The following is a 14,300-nucleotide window of genomic DNA, read 5'->3' as shown; positions in this document are numbered from 1 at the left end:
TGACTACCTCAATAGTGCGGTAGAGCAAGGTGTTAACACATTCTTTACATGGTAGGCTACAGTTTTGTCAGTTTTGCAGATTTCACAGTATAGCATCCAGGGTGAAAACTTGTGAAAGTCAAAATTTAATAGTACTACCTGTTTTTCTGGATTTCACAAGTTTTCAGCCTTTGAAAGGGCACATTCTTACTACCTTTTCTCACAATTGACTACATTTGACTATTTCTTTTGCTGAATTTAGCAGACAGTATTTTCGTTTTCCGCCTCTGGCAGCCTGTGCCTGACACAGGTTCTGACTGCTCCAGCTTTTACTATTGAGCATTGGACGTTCTCCGGGGTGGCGCATTGGCTCTCGCAGTTAGAGTGGTCTGGTTTGTGGGGTGGCACCACAGCACCAAGGCCGAGGTTGGCCTGCGTTGTCAGAGTGAGGCCGTTTTGCCTTTTATCCACACACTGGCCTTGTGGCTTCTGTGCTTCATCTGGTATTTGGGTTTTTGTTTTTTGGATTTCTCTCTCTCTCTGTCTTTCATTTGCAAACCTAAGAAGATTGAAGCCAAAGAGAAAATGAAGCCTAAAAAAAAAGGTTGTTAGTTCCGTTGTATCAGCTCTGATTGATAGTAACCCCGAGTACGAAAGAACCAAACTCTGCGTGCTCCTACACTGTCCGCACACTTTGTTCCCTTGGATGTGAACTCGGCTGTTCTATTGCAGCAGGAAAAGATGATTTGAATGATAGGCTTACTCATAGGAGAGTACATTAAAAGTCAGAACATCACAGTCCATGGTGATAATGAAGCAGTATTTTGTCTCGTGAAAACTTAAAGTACACAAGACTTCCTAGCTGAAAATGTTAGGCAATCCATACCTTACTGCTGTGCTCGTCTAATGGAGACCCCATTAAACAGTGAGCTTTTATTTGTAGTCTAGTTGCCTCTGTGTGTGGTTTTTCTTTTGTGTCTTGAGGAGTATTGGAGGTCTTCCCCCTGTTCCTCTCCCTCTGGTATTGCACGTTTGAAAACTTGATTTTATCAAGGGGCCACTATTCCACTGACCTGCAACATTCTTATGATCGATTACTTTCTTTTTGTGTTAGTGACGCACCCTTGGACCTAAAGATTAAAGCCAGCATGATTTCGGACATGTTCACTGTTGTTGGTGAGTAGCATGTTTTCTGCACTCGGCCCACTTACAAAGCTAAGCAGAGCATCAGTTCGGTCCAGCTGTATAGGTTTTGCCAACTGGCAACTTGTGAGCTATGCTGAATGTTTTGTACTAAAAGATGATATTTTCAGGCAAGTATTTATACATTTCTACTCCCCCCTGGCTCCATTCTGTCCTGAAGCTGAACCACAACTTAGGGTGAGACCTGGGGTACAAGAATTACGAGCTGAAGAAGAGAATTAAGGAAAGATCTGGAGAAAGTATCTTTTTCTCTGAGCAGGGAAAATGAAACCCAGTGAAGAAGCCTTGTTAGAGAGGAGACTGGCTGCATTTCTGCTCGACAGTCTGCTGGTCTCAACACGATTCCTCCTTGTAATAGTTCTAAATAGAGCTGCCCAAGGAAGAAATCCCTTTTTGAGTAGAGAGGCCAAAATTTTGAAATGGAGATGAACAGTCAGGTGGCTATTTTGTGAGTTGTTTTTTTCTTTGTTCTTTTGTTGTTGTTTTTTTAAAGAAAACCATACAAAAAAAGAAATAGTAAATTGTGTATGAGAAGAACTAGTAGTACTTGATGTATCAGCAGATGCTGTAAAACTTTGCTACTCCTCATTTTCCTTTGGAGGGGACCCTGCTTCTTTTTAGCAAGTAAATGAAAGGAGCACAAGTCCAGATTCTTAAACCGGAGATAATCTCCAAAAGTGTACTTGGAAAGTTGCTGCTAGGCCGCGGCCACAGTTATAGGTGGAGCAGCTTATAGAGCGAGACCCCTCACTCCTGTGTGCTCCAGTAAAAACATTCTTTTTCCAATTACCACCCAGGAAGTGACTTTAAAATAACTCATTTTTCCTAACAGCTTGGTGTTTTGATATGGTGGTTTGCACCTTTACCCTGAAGTTCATTAAAACCTTGTTGTTGTGTATTGTTGAGTCAGACCCAAAGCTGACCCTTCCAGCAGGTTTTCAGAGGCAGTAATCATACAAGAGGAGATTGCCTCTCTTTTCCTGTGGATTCAAACTGCTTGCCTTCAGGAATGCAGTATAGCTTCTTGGCAGTAGGCCAACAGAGCTCCCTACTCTTTTTAGATCAGAATCACGTTTCAGCCACCAGAGAGGCTGACAGACCCTCCTGGTTTCCTTTCTTGTTCTCACCGTTTAACGGTGGTCCAGAGTTCAAGCAGAGTATGTGCATGGCAGAGGCAGTGCAGTGTTCTTGAGGCTGGATCTCTATAGTATTTAAGACAGTGACACTGAGTTTGTATATCTAAAGAAAAGGTGCAGTGAAACCCGTTGATTTCTTAGAAAGTGGAAGTTTTAATGTTGCTCATTCCACATTCAGGATTTGTATGCCAAGACCCTTCCCAGCGGGCATCCAACCGGCCAATTTATCCCACCTTTGACACTTCCAGGAGAAACCCTTTTCAGAAACCTCAGGTAAGCACATTCAGCAGCAGGGAGCCCAAAGGAGGTTTAGTGGAAAGTGGCTGCTGATACAAATGAGCAGGCTGAGGACGTGAGGTCGTGGAGAGCAGGAGGCTTTTGGGAGCAGTCTAGACGGGAGACACTTTTTTCCAGCTGTGGCCAATCACTTATGCTTCTCACAAACTTACTCTCTGGCTATTTTTTATTTTTCCTCTTCTTTCCCCTGGGCTTCTGTTTTCTTGCTGTCATCCCTTTTCTTTTCCTTAAAAATCCACACCTACCGGTGATTAACACACGCAAACACAAAGCACAGAGAAGGAGCCTTCTGAGTCTTTGTCATCGTGCTTCTCCTTTCTTTTTGATCTTCCATTTCGGAAGATGCTCACTTGGAAGTAGTACCTCCCGTACAGGGGATTCTCCTCACAGGGGCCCTCGGTTACCAGGATTTGTTGGGGTTAAATGAGAGAAATGCCTAAAGAAACGTGCATGTGTTTGAAACTTTGATGCATCGTGCTGCTCCAGTCTTTGTGTATCTTGCATTTAATTCTGCTTAAGCCAATCAGCTAATCATTCCAGCTATTCATTCCCTCATGGAACCAGTCCCTGCCTCTCTGGACCCTGAGCTACCACATTTGGTTTGGCCACCACATCTGATGGCTTCTGTAAGATCCACCTCTCTCCTGTCTTCAAATCTGGACCAAGTCCTGTGTACTCAGGACTTCAGGAGATGATCTTTTATCCATCTTCTTCTGTCATGACCTTTACTTTTAATTTCTTCATATTTTGCTGCTTCTCTCTTGTGTTTTATATACATTGATTGATTTGCTGCTTCAAATTGCCCCATTTCTCTGCCAGATTGTAAGCTCTTTGAAAGAAGAAATACTGTCCTTTTCTCTCCCGCCTTCTGCTTCTCCTCCTCCTTGTTCCTTTTAGCCCTCCAGCCCTTTTTTTCTCCTCTTTTTTCCTACTCGTCTGATTTAGAGAATGTCACTTCTGTTTGGCAAGTGTATATGCTATTATTCCAAAACTGTTTCTTGCATAGGAACTACAGGTGAGTAGTATATATGAGTAAATAGGCCCGGGTGTATAACGCAGCAAAGAGGTACGTGACTGAGATAAACTGGAGGTGCCTGTCTCATGCACTGGTTGTCATGAGTGAGAGCCAAGTGTCAGACCTTCATACCGTCAAGAGGAATCAGGGGGCTTGTAAATACTGACAGTGAGTTCAGTTTTTTTCCTTTTAGGTTTGTTGGTTTAGGGTTTTGTTTTGGATTTTTTTTTTGGAGGGAGGTGGGAGCTGAATTCCATCTTTGGACTGTCAGTGACCCCTTGCTCTAGAATCGCTCCTTAATTAAGATCATAGTGTGAAATAGAGTGTGCTGTATTTTAAGGCTGTGGTCTTGGATTAGAAGTAAAACTTGGCAGTAGGGCCATACACGATCAGTGCAAAAACACAAATAAAAGATGGTGTTTGTGTCAGTTTTTTGTTTGGTTTTAAGATTTTTAATAAAAGGAGAGGATTCACCTAGGTATTGTTGTTGTTGTTGTTGTTATATGCCGTCGAGTCGTTTGCGACTCATAGCGACCCTGTGTACAACAGCCCTAAACCCTGCTCTATCCTGTGCCACTCTCATTGCCTCTGACACACCCATCCCGATTACCCCAGTCACTGAATCAATCCACCTCATAGAGGGTCTTCCCCTCCTGCACTGTCCCTCCACTCTACCCAGCATGATGTCCCTCTTTAAAGACCTGTCTCTCCTTACAACATGTCCAAAGTATGTCAGACGAAGCCCCAGAATCCTTGCCTCCAAGGATCAGCCTGGTTTAATCCTCTCTAGGATGAATCTGTTTGTTTTCTTGGCAGTCCATGGTACATTCAGTACTCTTCTCCTTAATTTAGAAAATTGCATTATTTTGCAAATTGCCTCCGTGCAATAGGTGTGTGACAGATCTTCTCAGTCTCTGCCATAAAGGGTCCTCTTTCCTTTCAGCTTTACTTGGCAGGTTTGACTGTAGGGGTAACTAATGTCCATCTTAGATCCCTTTTCTTAGCTCACTTGTCAGTTTTTATTGGTGACTTTGCAAGTCGTGGAGACTATTCACCCTTTATTATATGGACTGGTACACAGTGGGGAGGTTTCAGCCTGAAGTAGGTTGCAGAACACTTGCCTAAAGGCAAAAGAAACTGTAGATTAGTTATGTGTGTTGTGTGGAACAAAATTTCAGGTGGAGTGCTTTATACCAGGATCGTTGGTATCTGGTAACACGGGCGTGCTGACAGGTGAAGCTGCGGTAGGTATCCCACAGGGGACAGCAGTGTGGACAACAAATGCTTCTGACCATCCAGCCACAAAATGTCCAGGTCTTGCTGAGCCACCATTTGTTCTCTTTGTGTCAGATAGTTCATGGATGGCATATGTGGGTGTGTTAGGAGAAGATAAGGCTTTATTCCATTTTTCTGTCTTTTATAGCGTCCAGTGTCTGCACAGTTTCCCTCATCAAACACCAAGCAGGTAAGTTCTGGATTGTTTGCAGACTTAATTCCAATTTTACTACTGTTCCCCCAGAGAAAACCTTTTGGCTTTCTTTTTTTTTTCTCAGTACATATTCTATGCACTTAGATTTTGTACCATTTGATAACATAAAATAGTATAAATGGAGGTCTTCTTGCTTATGGAACAGAAGAGAAGGCAGAACTCAGGAAATGATGGATTCTCTTTTTCTGCTAGTGGTTATCCTGTGGAAGCGATTGAATCTAAATAGTGAGCAGAGCTTAAAAGTGTATCTATTGCGTTGACCACAGTGTTCTAGGAAGGAAATATTTTAGTGCAGAAATGACCTTTCTTTTCTTTAAACGTCTTATGAAATGTACCATTACTAGCAGTTTAATAGTAACAACAGTTTCACATTGACTATTGGGCTATTAATTGTGCTTCTTAATAGATGACGTTTTTATACGTGGGGATTTGTCATTTTATGACTCTTAGAAGCTCTGTTATCGTTAGTATCTCCAGGTCTACTTCTAAAATGAAGTGAAAAGATACCTGCCTGACCTTAGTTGTTAGACCTGGGGGGCTTGAATTGTGCATGAGTACCAGAGTCCTTTACACGTGAAAAAAGAAATAAAGTAAAATAATTTGTCCTTCTCTCTGAATGCTCTGGGTTTCTCACTGGCAGTATTTCTTGATGGCAATATTTTGGATTACTTCTCACTTTCTTTTACACAGATCTCCTTTTTAGTATCTTTGGAGACAGTAGAAATACTGCTCCTGTTCTGTGCTGCTTTGGCATGAGAGATAGGGATGTTCGCGAGCATAATCGTGAAACCTGTCACTCTTGTTGTGGTTGCGTGCTGCCGTCAAGCTGGAACAGCCTTGGAGTTGAACTCCATTGGGTTTTCAAGGGCAGTGAATTGCACAGAAAGAGATCCATGAAACAGCTCGTGGATTTGAACAGGGTGCCTTTGTTGTTGGCATCACGGCTCCTTTCTGCCAGGTCACCAGAGCTCCATATGTCATATTGTTGTTGTCAGGTGCTGTTGACCCTATGAACAACAGGCCTGAACCTTGTCCTAGTCTGTGCCTCATCATCTCTGTCACACTGAAGCCCATTGCTGCAGTCATTGTGTCTGTCCACCAGGTCGAAGGTCTTCCTCTCTTCCGTCAACCTTCCACCTTCTCAAATGTGATGTCTCTTTCCAGTGCAGAGCCTCTCCTAGCAACATGCCCAAAGTATGCGAGGTGAGGCTTTATCATCTTTGCCTCCAAGGAGCACTCTGGCTGCCCCTTCTCCAAGACATATCTGTCTGTTCTTTTGGCAGTCTTTAACACCACACCTCAAAGACATCAGTTCTTCTGTCATTCTTATTCACTGTCCAGCTATCAGAAGCGTAGCAAGTGATTGAAAAGACCATCGTCTGTATCAGGCACACCTTATTTCTCAAACTAACATCATTGCTCCTCAGTAATATGGAGAGGTCTCTGACTGCCGACTTTCCCAGTGCAGTATGTCTCCTGATTTCCTGGTTGCTGGTATCAAGTGTTATGTCACATTAGTTCTTTCATAAAAGTTCAGGTAAATTTGTTTTGGCATTTGTACTTTCTGATACAGTAAGTTTGACAGCTTCAATGGCTACCCTCTTCACAACTCAGAACAAACATGAGGAGTCTCCAGCCGTGTGATTTGCAGCATTTGAAACCTGCAGGAGGGTCAGCTCGGAGGTGGAGCTGAGTCCATGGCAATGAATATTTTTAGTTTCTGATAAAGTGGCTTATATGGCTCATGTGAATCTAAGAAATGAAAAATGAAAGACTTTCTGATGGCCTCATATTAAGTTCATAACTGGTTAACGAGATCCTAAAGTATGAGCTTTGGTGTCTCTTTGGGTAAATTCAGGGCTCTGTAATACTTAGCCTTCTGCACAAGTACCTGATGTGTGCTAGCTGTTTTCAATGGAAAATTTAAAAAACCCAACAAAACAAATAAAAACTGAACAGCAAGGTTGTTGACTCCAAAATGCCTACATTCAAAATAGCTGTTAAAGTAATCTGTGTAACGGAGCACTGGAAGTGCCATTCTACTGTGTTCTGAATTTGACTCAAAAAGGTTCTTTTGTACGCAGTTCTAATCTTACTTTTCCTTTGTCCGCCTTAGTTCTGTTCTGTCTAACTGGTTGAATTCGCTGGCTGCAGAGTTCTTGTTGGTGAACAGAGCATCCTTCTAGGAGTTAGGAGTTTGAAAACTGCTTCCATGACAGGAAGCATTTCCGGCTTTATTCAGCCAGCTTTTTACATACCGAAGTCTTTGACTGGTTTCTCTTTGCAGTATTCTGTTCTGTCAGTGCCTTTTTGTTAATGGACCACTTTCAACTGCACTGTAATCAAGATAATGTTTGATCAGAGCTGCGAGAAAAAAGAAGAATATTCACTGCTCAGACCACTTAGACTACTTTGTCACATTTTCTTCTTTGTTGCTGTCAGACTGTGAAGTCATTTCAGGTTTTGGTTATTGTCAGCTCTCTCTTTTTTAAAAACCGCCATCTCTTCCAACATTTCTCTCTTTCTTTAAATATCTATGGTTCAAGTCCCCACTCCCCCAGCCAGAAATTATTTGTCAGCTATTCAAGGCTGCAACATGAGATGATGATATTCTGAGAAGAACATGGACTTTGGAGTCTGAGGAACCTAATTTAGACTCTGGCTCTGCCAAATCACTACTATCTTTGTATACAAACAGTGTATATTCTATATGGGGGTGGGGTAGGGGGTGTGTGTGAACCCATTTAAAGTAAAGCGTTAATTAGCACAGCACTATTACTTGAGGAGGGAACTCTGGTGGCATAGTCACTAGAGAGAGTTGCTGTGCTGACCCAAAGGCTGTTCCTCTCCTGTGGTTTGAATCCACCAGCATTTCTGCTAGAAAGACGGACACTCTCCTCCTGTGCAATTTACGGCCTTGGAAGCCCAATAAAGGGCCAGCCAGGAACTAGTTGTGACTCAGCAGCAATGAGAGATTTTGTTTTGCCTTATTTACTTGGGGGCTCCATTGGCCCTCAAAGAAAGAGGAAAAAAGTCCACACACGTTATTTGCACAAAATAGGATAGTTACTGGGTCTTCCCTCTCTGTGGTAAGTCACCACATCTATGAGGAGAGGGTAATAATATATACATGGAATTATGGTCGGAGAGAAAGAAGAAACCATGAGTAAAACATTGTGAATAGTGTGGATGTACAGTTTACCCTTTCAAATCCTGTTTTGATTCTTGCTCCTTTATCAATGTCTGTTTTTTTTTGTCTAACTACTATTGTCATGTTTTTTGCACTTGCTGTCATCCATAAATTTCTTTGTTGTGTTGTGTATTTCACTCTCTAGAGCTTAATGAAGATTTTAATAATGTGTACTCATTCCTGAAGTTTCTTTTGAACTTGATTCACTGAAACTTATCCTACATTACAATTAACAGGGTTTCTTTAAGAACAATTTCTATTACTATGTTATATTTATTATATCACACCACTAAATCTGATTAGAAAGTTAGCATAAAGATTTTACAAAATTTTTTCGTAGGTTTCTCAAAAATACAATGAGATTAAGTAGTGTTTGCTATATCCATGAACCCATTAAACTGGAAATGTTCTTGCATTTTTAAAAATGTTAATACCTCTTCCATTGTTTTATTTGAAATTCACGAGGCGGTAGCCACTAGAAGAGCCTGCTTCTTATGCTTTTGAAGATTGGTCCCTCATTTATAGGCCTACTGGTAAGGAGCTGTGTTTCAGTCCTGAAAGCACACAGTTCAAACCTACCGGCCCCTCCACAGGAGGAAGATGGGCCATCTCCTCCTGTGCAGCTACAGCTGTCTCTGAAAGCCTGATGGAGGCTCCGCTGTGGGTTGGTTGACTTGATGATACACAGCAGTAACAACAGTCCTTTGGTACCCCCTTCACTTTATTTTTTCCACCAGAATTGTAAGTGGTTTTGGTAAGAAGTTTTTGGTTGTTTTAAAAGCCAGCTCCCTTAATAACAAAATGCATGTCTATCAGAACTGCTGACATGGTTGTATAAGTCAACTTAATCACCACTACTACTTGCTACTATGGAGTCGAAGTCTTAGTTGACCTTTTTCCTATTAGGTTTCTGAGATTATAAATAGCAAGAAAGGAGATTCCTCATCTTTCTCTGTGGACTTACCTGCTGGGGTTCCAACTGCCAGGATTACTTACTTAATTTCCTTTAAAAAATGGGCTCTTTCATTAAAGTATACTTAGGGTTATCATTATATTTAAACCTTCTCCCTTATTCATTTTTTTTGGTCTATTCCTACCAAAATGGATTGATATTTGATGGATCCTTTTTGCTTATTTTCTTCATTTTACTGTTTAAACTTGATTTTACAGTGTGTTTTTAGATAGTAGGATGCATCACATTAGCGGTTTATAGTTCCTTTATTGTTAATGCAAACTTTTAAACTTTGCCACATTGCATTGGGAGTTGATCATTCCTTGCCTTTATTCACTGTCAAACACATTTTACTTTTATGATATCTTTTAGGGAGCTCTGGTGGGCTAGATGCAAAGAGCTGTACTGCAATCCCAAAGGCATGTGGTTTGAACCCACCAACTCTCCACAGGAGACGGATAAGCTATCTCCTCCTGTGCAATTAACTGCCTCTTAAAACCCACTAGAGGTCAGCGATGGGTCATTTCCAACTTAGTGGCACACAACAACAATGACGACAATGATATCTTTTAGGGAGCCCTGGTGGCCTAGTGCTAAGGAACTGTGCTGCCAACCTAAAGGCACGCAGTTCTAATCCACCAGCTTCTCCTCAGGAGAATGATGGGAAGTCTCTTCCTGTGCCATTTTCTGCTTCTGAAAATACAGTGGCGGGTCAGCTATACCCAGAACATACACGGAGGGTCCCTCAATTCCAGTTTAATAGGACTGAACAGCATGTTCCCTTTTAGAATACATCATTCACATTCTAAGATAGAACTTCCTCATCCTCTGCATTTTGTCATCTTTCTTTAGGTTGAGAATAATGTTTCTCTCTTTGCTGTTTCTGTATGCGTGCATTTTCTGCCATGTGTGAACCAGTACAGCATGTTTATTACAGCGTGTGGTGGGGAGAAGTGGCGGTCGATTTGTACCTCCTTTACCTTAGTGGTTTCACATTCACAGGCAAGCCTTCCCTGGCAGTTGGATTCGATGAATAAGGATTTTTTTTCTAGGTAGATTTCGGAATCAAAAGTTGTATTAATGATCAAGAACATCTTTGATCCATGTTACATGGCAGCATTCTGACCTAGACAGTAATTTGGCAGTTAAAAGTTTCTCTGAACACCAGACACTTCACATCTTAAGTCACCTGGCCAGGTGTAGTGGTTCTGCTTAAAGTCAAAGGAACTTTATTTGCCTCATACGTTGGCAACCCACTGGAGTCTGTGGGTGTAACCTGGAGACTGTTTCTGTTGGATCGTTCTTAGTTTTGCTGCCCTGATGGCCTTTCACATCATGAATGGTTATTTCCCCGTTGCTTGGCTTTTATCTTCTTGACACTCACGTGCATTTCTGTTATAGTTTTCTTTTTATCCCTTCTCTCTCTCCCTTTTCTCTTACCTGTGTCTGGTCACATTCAATTACTGTTCACACCAGTGTTAGTAGGACTCAGCCAGTGATCACTGGCAGTAATGCTTTGTTGTTTCTATGTAAGTTCATTTTTCTGCCACGTGTGAATAGATGATATAAAAATGTATTGTTTGTTGTTGTTATGTGCCATCAAGTCGCTTGCAACTCATAGCGACCCTATGTACAACAGCCCTAAACTCTGCTCTGTCCTGTGCCAATCGCACCATCTCCGATACACCCATCCCGGTTACCCCAGTCACTGAATCAGTTCATAGAGGGCCTTCCCCTCCTGCGCTGTCCCTCCACCCTCCCAAGCATGATGTCCCTCTCCAAGGACCGGTCCCTCCTTACAACATGTCCAAAATACGTTAGACGGAGCCTCAGAATCCTTGCCTCCAAGGAGTCACCCGGTTTGACCCTTTCCAGGATGAATATTTTAGTTAAATTTAGTTAATTTTAGTAAATCTTAAATTTATTGAAAACATGCCATTGACAAAAAATACCCGTGTATTTCTAATCGATTTACATCTGAGCACCTGAGTCCTGGTGAAGAGGTGGTCGGTCATGCCATTATGACCTTAGTCTCTAAAAGCTGGTAGTATTATTCCATTATACGTCAGCTCCACCATAATGAAGATCAGTGGTGCCCTTTAGTGTCACTGGGTGGAGATTTGGCTATGTTCTTATTAATGGGACCATGTAGTCCTTAAAACTAGTCTACTTAACTATTTCATTAAAATGAATTTTGGAAGAAAAGAGAGGATAAAAATTCAAGTGAAGGAAATAGTAATGAACAGTAAGGGTTCACTTAGATATTGTGGTAAGTTAATTGCATCAATTAATGGTAATTATTGCCTAGGGATGATTGAAGGGGAAAAACCCCAATAAAATTTGTGATGTCTTACTTAAACAAAATAATCTTTTTAAAATGTTAAATTTTAATACAGATTTTATTTTATTAGTACTTCAAAGTATTTTCTATTCTAAAATACTCAATAACTTTAAAAAAACTACCACACTTCATTTGTTTAGATAATGAACACTGCACTGGAATGGGTGAAAGGAAGGACATTCTGAAAGGAATCGACAATTAGAAACCACATGTGTAACAGTTAATAGCCTTACAGGTGGAATTGGGGAAGGCAGCGGCAGGGAAGTGTGTGTGAATGAAAAAATGATAATAAAAAAATCAGACAAAATTTTTACTTCAGTTTAATGAATGCTTCTTATTTTCTTCTGTAACGTCAAGCAACATTAAACTCAGACTCATTGCCATCAGGTCAGAAACAACTCATAGCTGACCCTCCAGTCAGATTCTGAGGCTGCAGGATCTCACAGGGGGAGACTGCCCATCTTTCTCTCTCTGAACCACTGGTGAGTTAGAACCCCCAGAGAGTCGTGGCTGACATGTTCCAGGACAAACGCCCCGTGGACACCACTACCCGAACTCCCTGTGAAGCCACGTTGTTGTAAGTTGTTGTGTGCCGTCAAGTCACCTGCTACCCTAAGTACAGCAGCTCTGAAGCCCGCCCTGTCCTGAGCCTGTCTTGCTGACTCCGATATACCTACTCTCATTGCCCCAGTCACTGTGTTAATCCATCTCATCCAGGGTCTTCCTCTCCTGCACTGTCCCTCCACCCTTCCAAGTGTGATGTCCTTCTCCAAGGACTGGTCCCTACTGGCCGTGTGCCCAAAGTATGTGAGGCAGAGCTTCAAAATCCTAACCTCCCGGAAGAAACTTTGTTTAACCCTCTCTAAGACAGACCTATTTGTTTCTTGGTAGTCCGTATGTACAAGACTCTTCTCCAGCACCACGTTACCGTCTCCTTAAATAGCCATAGATGAGACTTCTTGACTGTGGTGGATTTACTGCTGCTGACTCGATGCTCAGAGGCACACTATGATTTGTAGTGATTCTATTAATTGTGTAGGGTTTTTTCTCAGATCTTTAATCTTTCCCCTTCACTCCACTCTTCCCTACTACCCACTTTCTACAATGTTCTCAGAGACTGAGTTCAGTTTCCCCCCAGAATTCTCTACAGAGCTCTAATTCTAACCATGATTGATCTGTATGTCAGCATGTCCATCCTGTTATTCGTTCAGCAGTTTTTAAATTGCTGACTACACTTTCCTAAACTGTAAATTTGCTGTCAAGGATCTCTTTAAAGTACTAACGAGCAAGTGTGTCTGTTTGAAGACTAAGGAATGCCTGATGCATGCTTTGGTATTTTCAGTTGCTTTATATGCATGAGAAAGAGGAGTGAAGGAGAATTGATGCCTTTGCATTGTGGTGTTGGTGAAGAGTGCTGAGTATACTGTGTACCAGCAAAAGAGCAAGCACCTCTGTGTTGGAGGAAACGCAACCAGGGTGCTGCATAGAGCAAAGATGGTGAAATTCCTCTCATACTGTCTGCATGTTATCAGAAGGGGCCAGTCACTGGAAAGACATCATGCTAGTAAAGGGGGACAGGTCTAGGGAAGAGATGGTGACCCTCGAGGAAATGCATTGACCACAGTGACTGTAGCAGTGAACTTGAGCCTGTCACAGATGGTGAGGAAGACGCAGCATAGGGCAAGGCTCTTTTGTTTTGTTTAATTTTCTATTAGTTTATTTGCAAAACTCAAATATATTGTTTTATTTTTTTAAATATTTTTTATTTTTTATTATTTTTTTGTGTGTACCGTCAAATCAGATCTGACTGGTACAGGAGGAGATTGTGCCTCCTTCTCCAGCAGAGCATCTGGTGGATTCAAACCATGCACCTCTTGGATTGCAGTGCAGCTTCTTGCCACTAGGCCACCAGAGCTCGTCGAATACATTGTTTTCAAGAACAGATTCTTTCCATTTCCCTCACACCCCCCATCAAATTGTACAACCCCATGATTAAGCCCCCCCTCCCTGTGCACATCTTCATCCCTCTGCTTCCACCCTCTCCCATCCCCCTTGGATCCTTACACTCATTCTACAATAGTGGATTTATACAATATTTATCCTTGTGGGACTGAGTTCACTCAGCATAATGCTCTCTAGTCCCTCCCAAGTTAGGTAATAACTTACAAAGTAATTTCTGCGTGCTGCATAATATTCCATTGTGTGAATGTACCACAATTTCTCAGTCCATTCATTTGTGGTTGGACATTTGGGCTGTTTCCATGTTCTTGCAATGGTGAATAATGCTGCTATGAACATTGGTGTACAGATAGGGTGGTTATGAGTCATAGTAGACTCATCAGCACTTAGCAACAACCACAACTTCAGAGTACTGTGCTAGGTACGGCACAGCAAAACGAAACAGAGAAAAATTTCTACCTAAACTTGAAACTTAGATTGGCTACTGCAGCTGCGATGCTAACTTTGAAGATTAATATGTATTAGTCTCCCAGGGCAATACATTTTCCACTTCCAAAAATAAAACCATTATTGTTTGTGCAATGCTGCTGAAAGAATGAAAAGCCAGTTGCCAAGATACTCCTTTCTGTAGGTCGTCTACACGGAAAGAAAGAGAAGCAGTAGCTAGACATGGGTCTTTATTCTCTAGTTAAAGTTACTTCTAGGGTCTAGAAAAAGTTTGTATTTACATGTTTGTCTG

General features: G+C 41.7%; 1 protein-coding gene across 1 annotated transcript in view; it reads left to right on the top strand.

Annotated features, from left to right (window-relative positions):
* TTLL5 (tubulin tyrosine ligase-like family, member 5) overlaps positions 1-14,300 on the top strand; it is a 344,374-nt gene that overhangs the window by 91,773 nt on the left and 238,301 nt on the right. Inside the window, exons 14-15 of the mRNA XM_006884777.1 lie at positions 1,094-1,155; positions 2,497-2,591. Of these exons, the coding sequence (XP_006884839.1) occupies positions 1,094-1,155; positions 2,497-2,591 (157 nt within the window). The remainder of the gene's footprint in view (positions 1-1,093; positions 1,156-2,496; positions 2,592-14,300) is intronic.

The sequence above is a fragment of the Elephantulus edwardii genome, unplaced genomic scaffold, assembly GCF_000299155.1.
Source record: "Elephantulus edwardii isolate Elephantulus edwardi_28Jun2011 unplaced genomic scaffold, EleEdw1.0 scaffold00037, whole genome shotgun sequence".
NCBI classification, from domain to species: Eukaryota; Metazoa; Chordata; class Mammalia; order Macroscelidea; family Macroscelididae; genus Elephantulus; species Elephantulus edwardii.
This window is presented reverse-complemented; position numbering and strand designations above follow the sequence as displayed.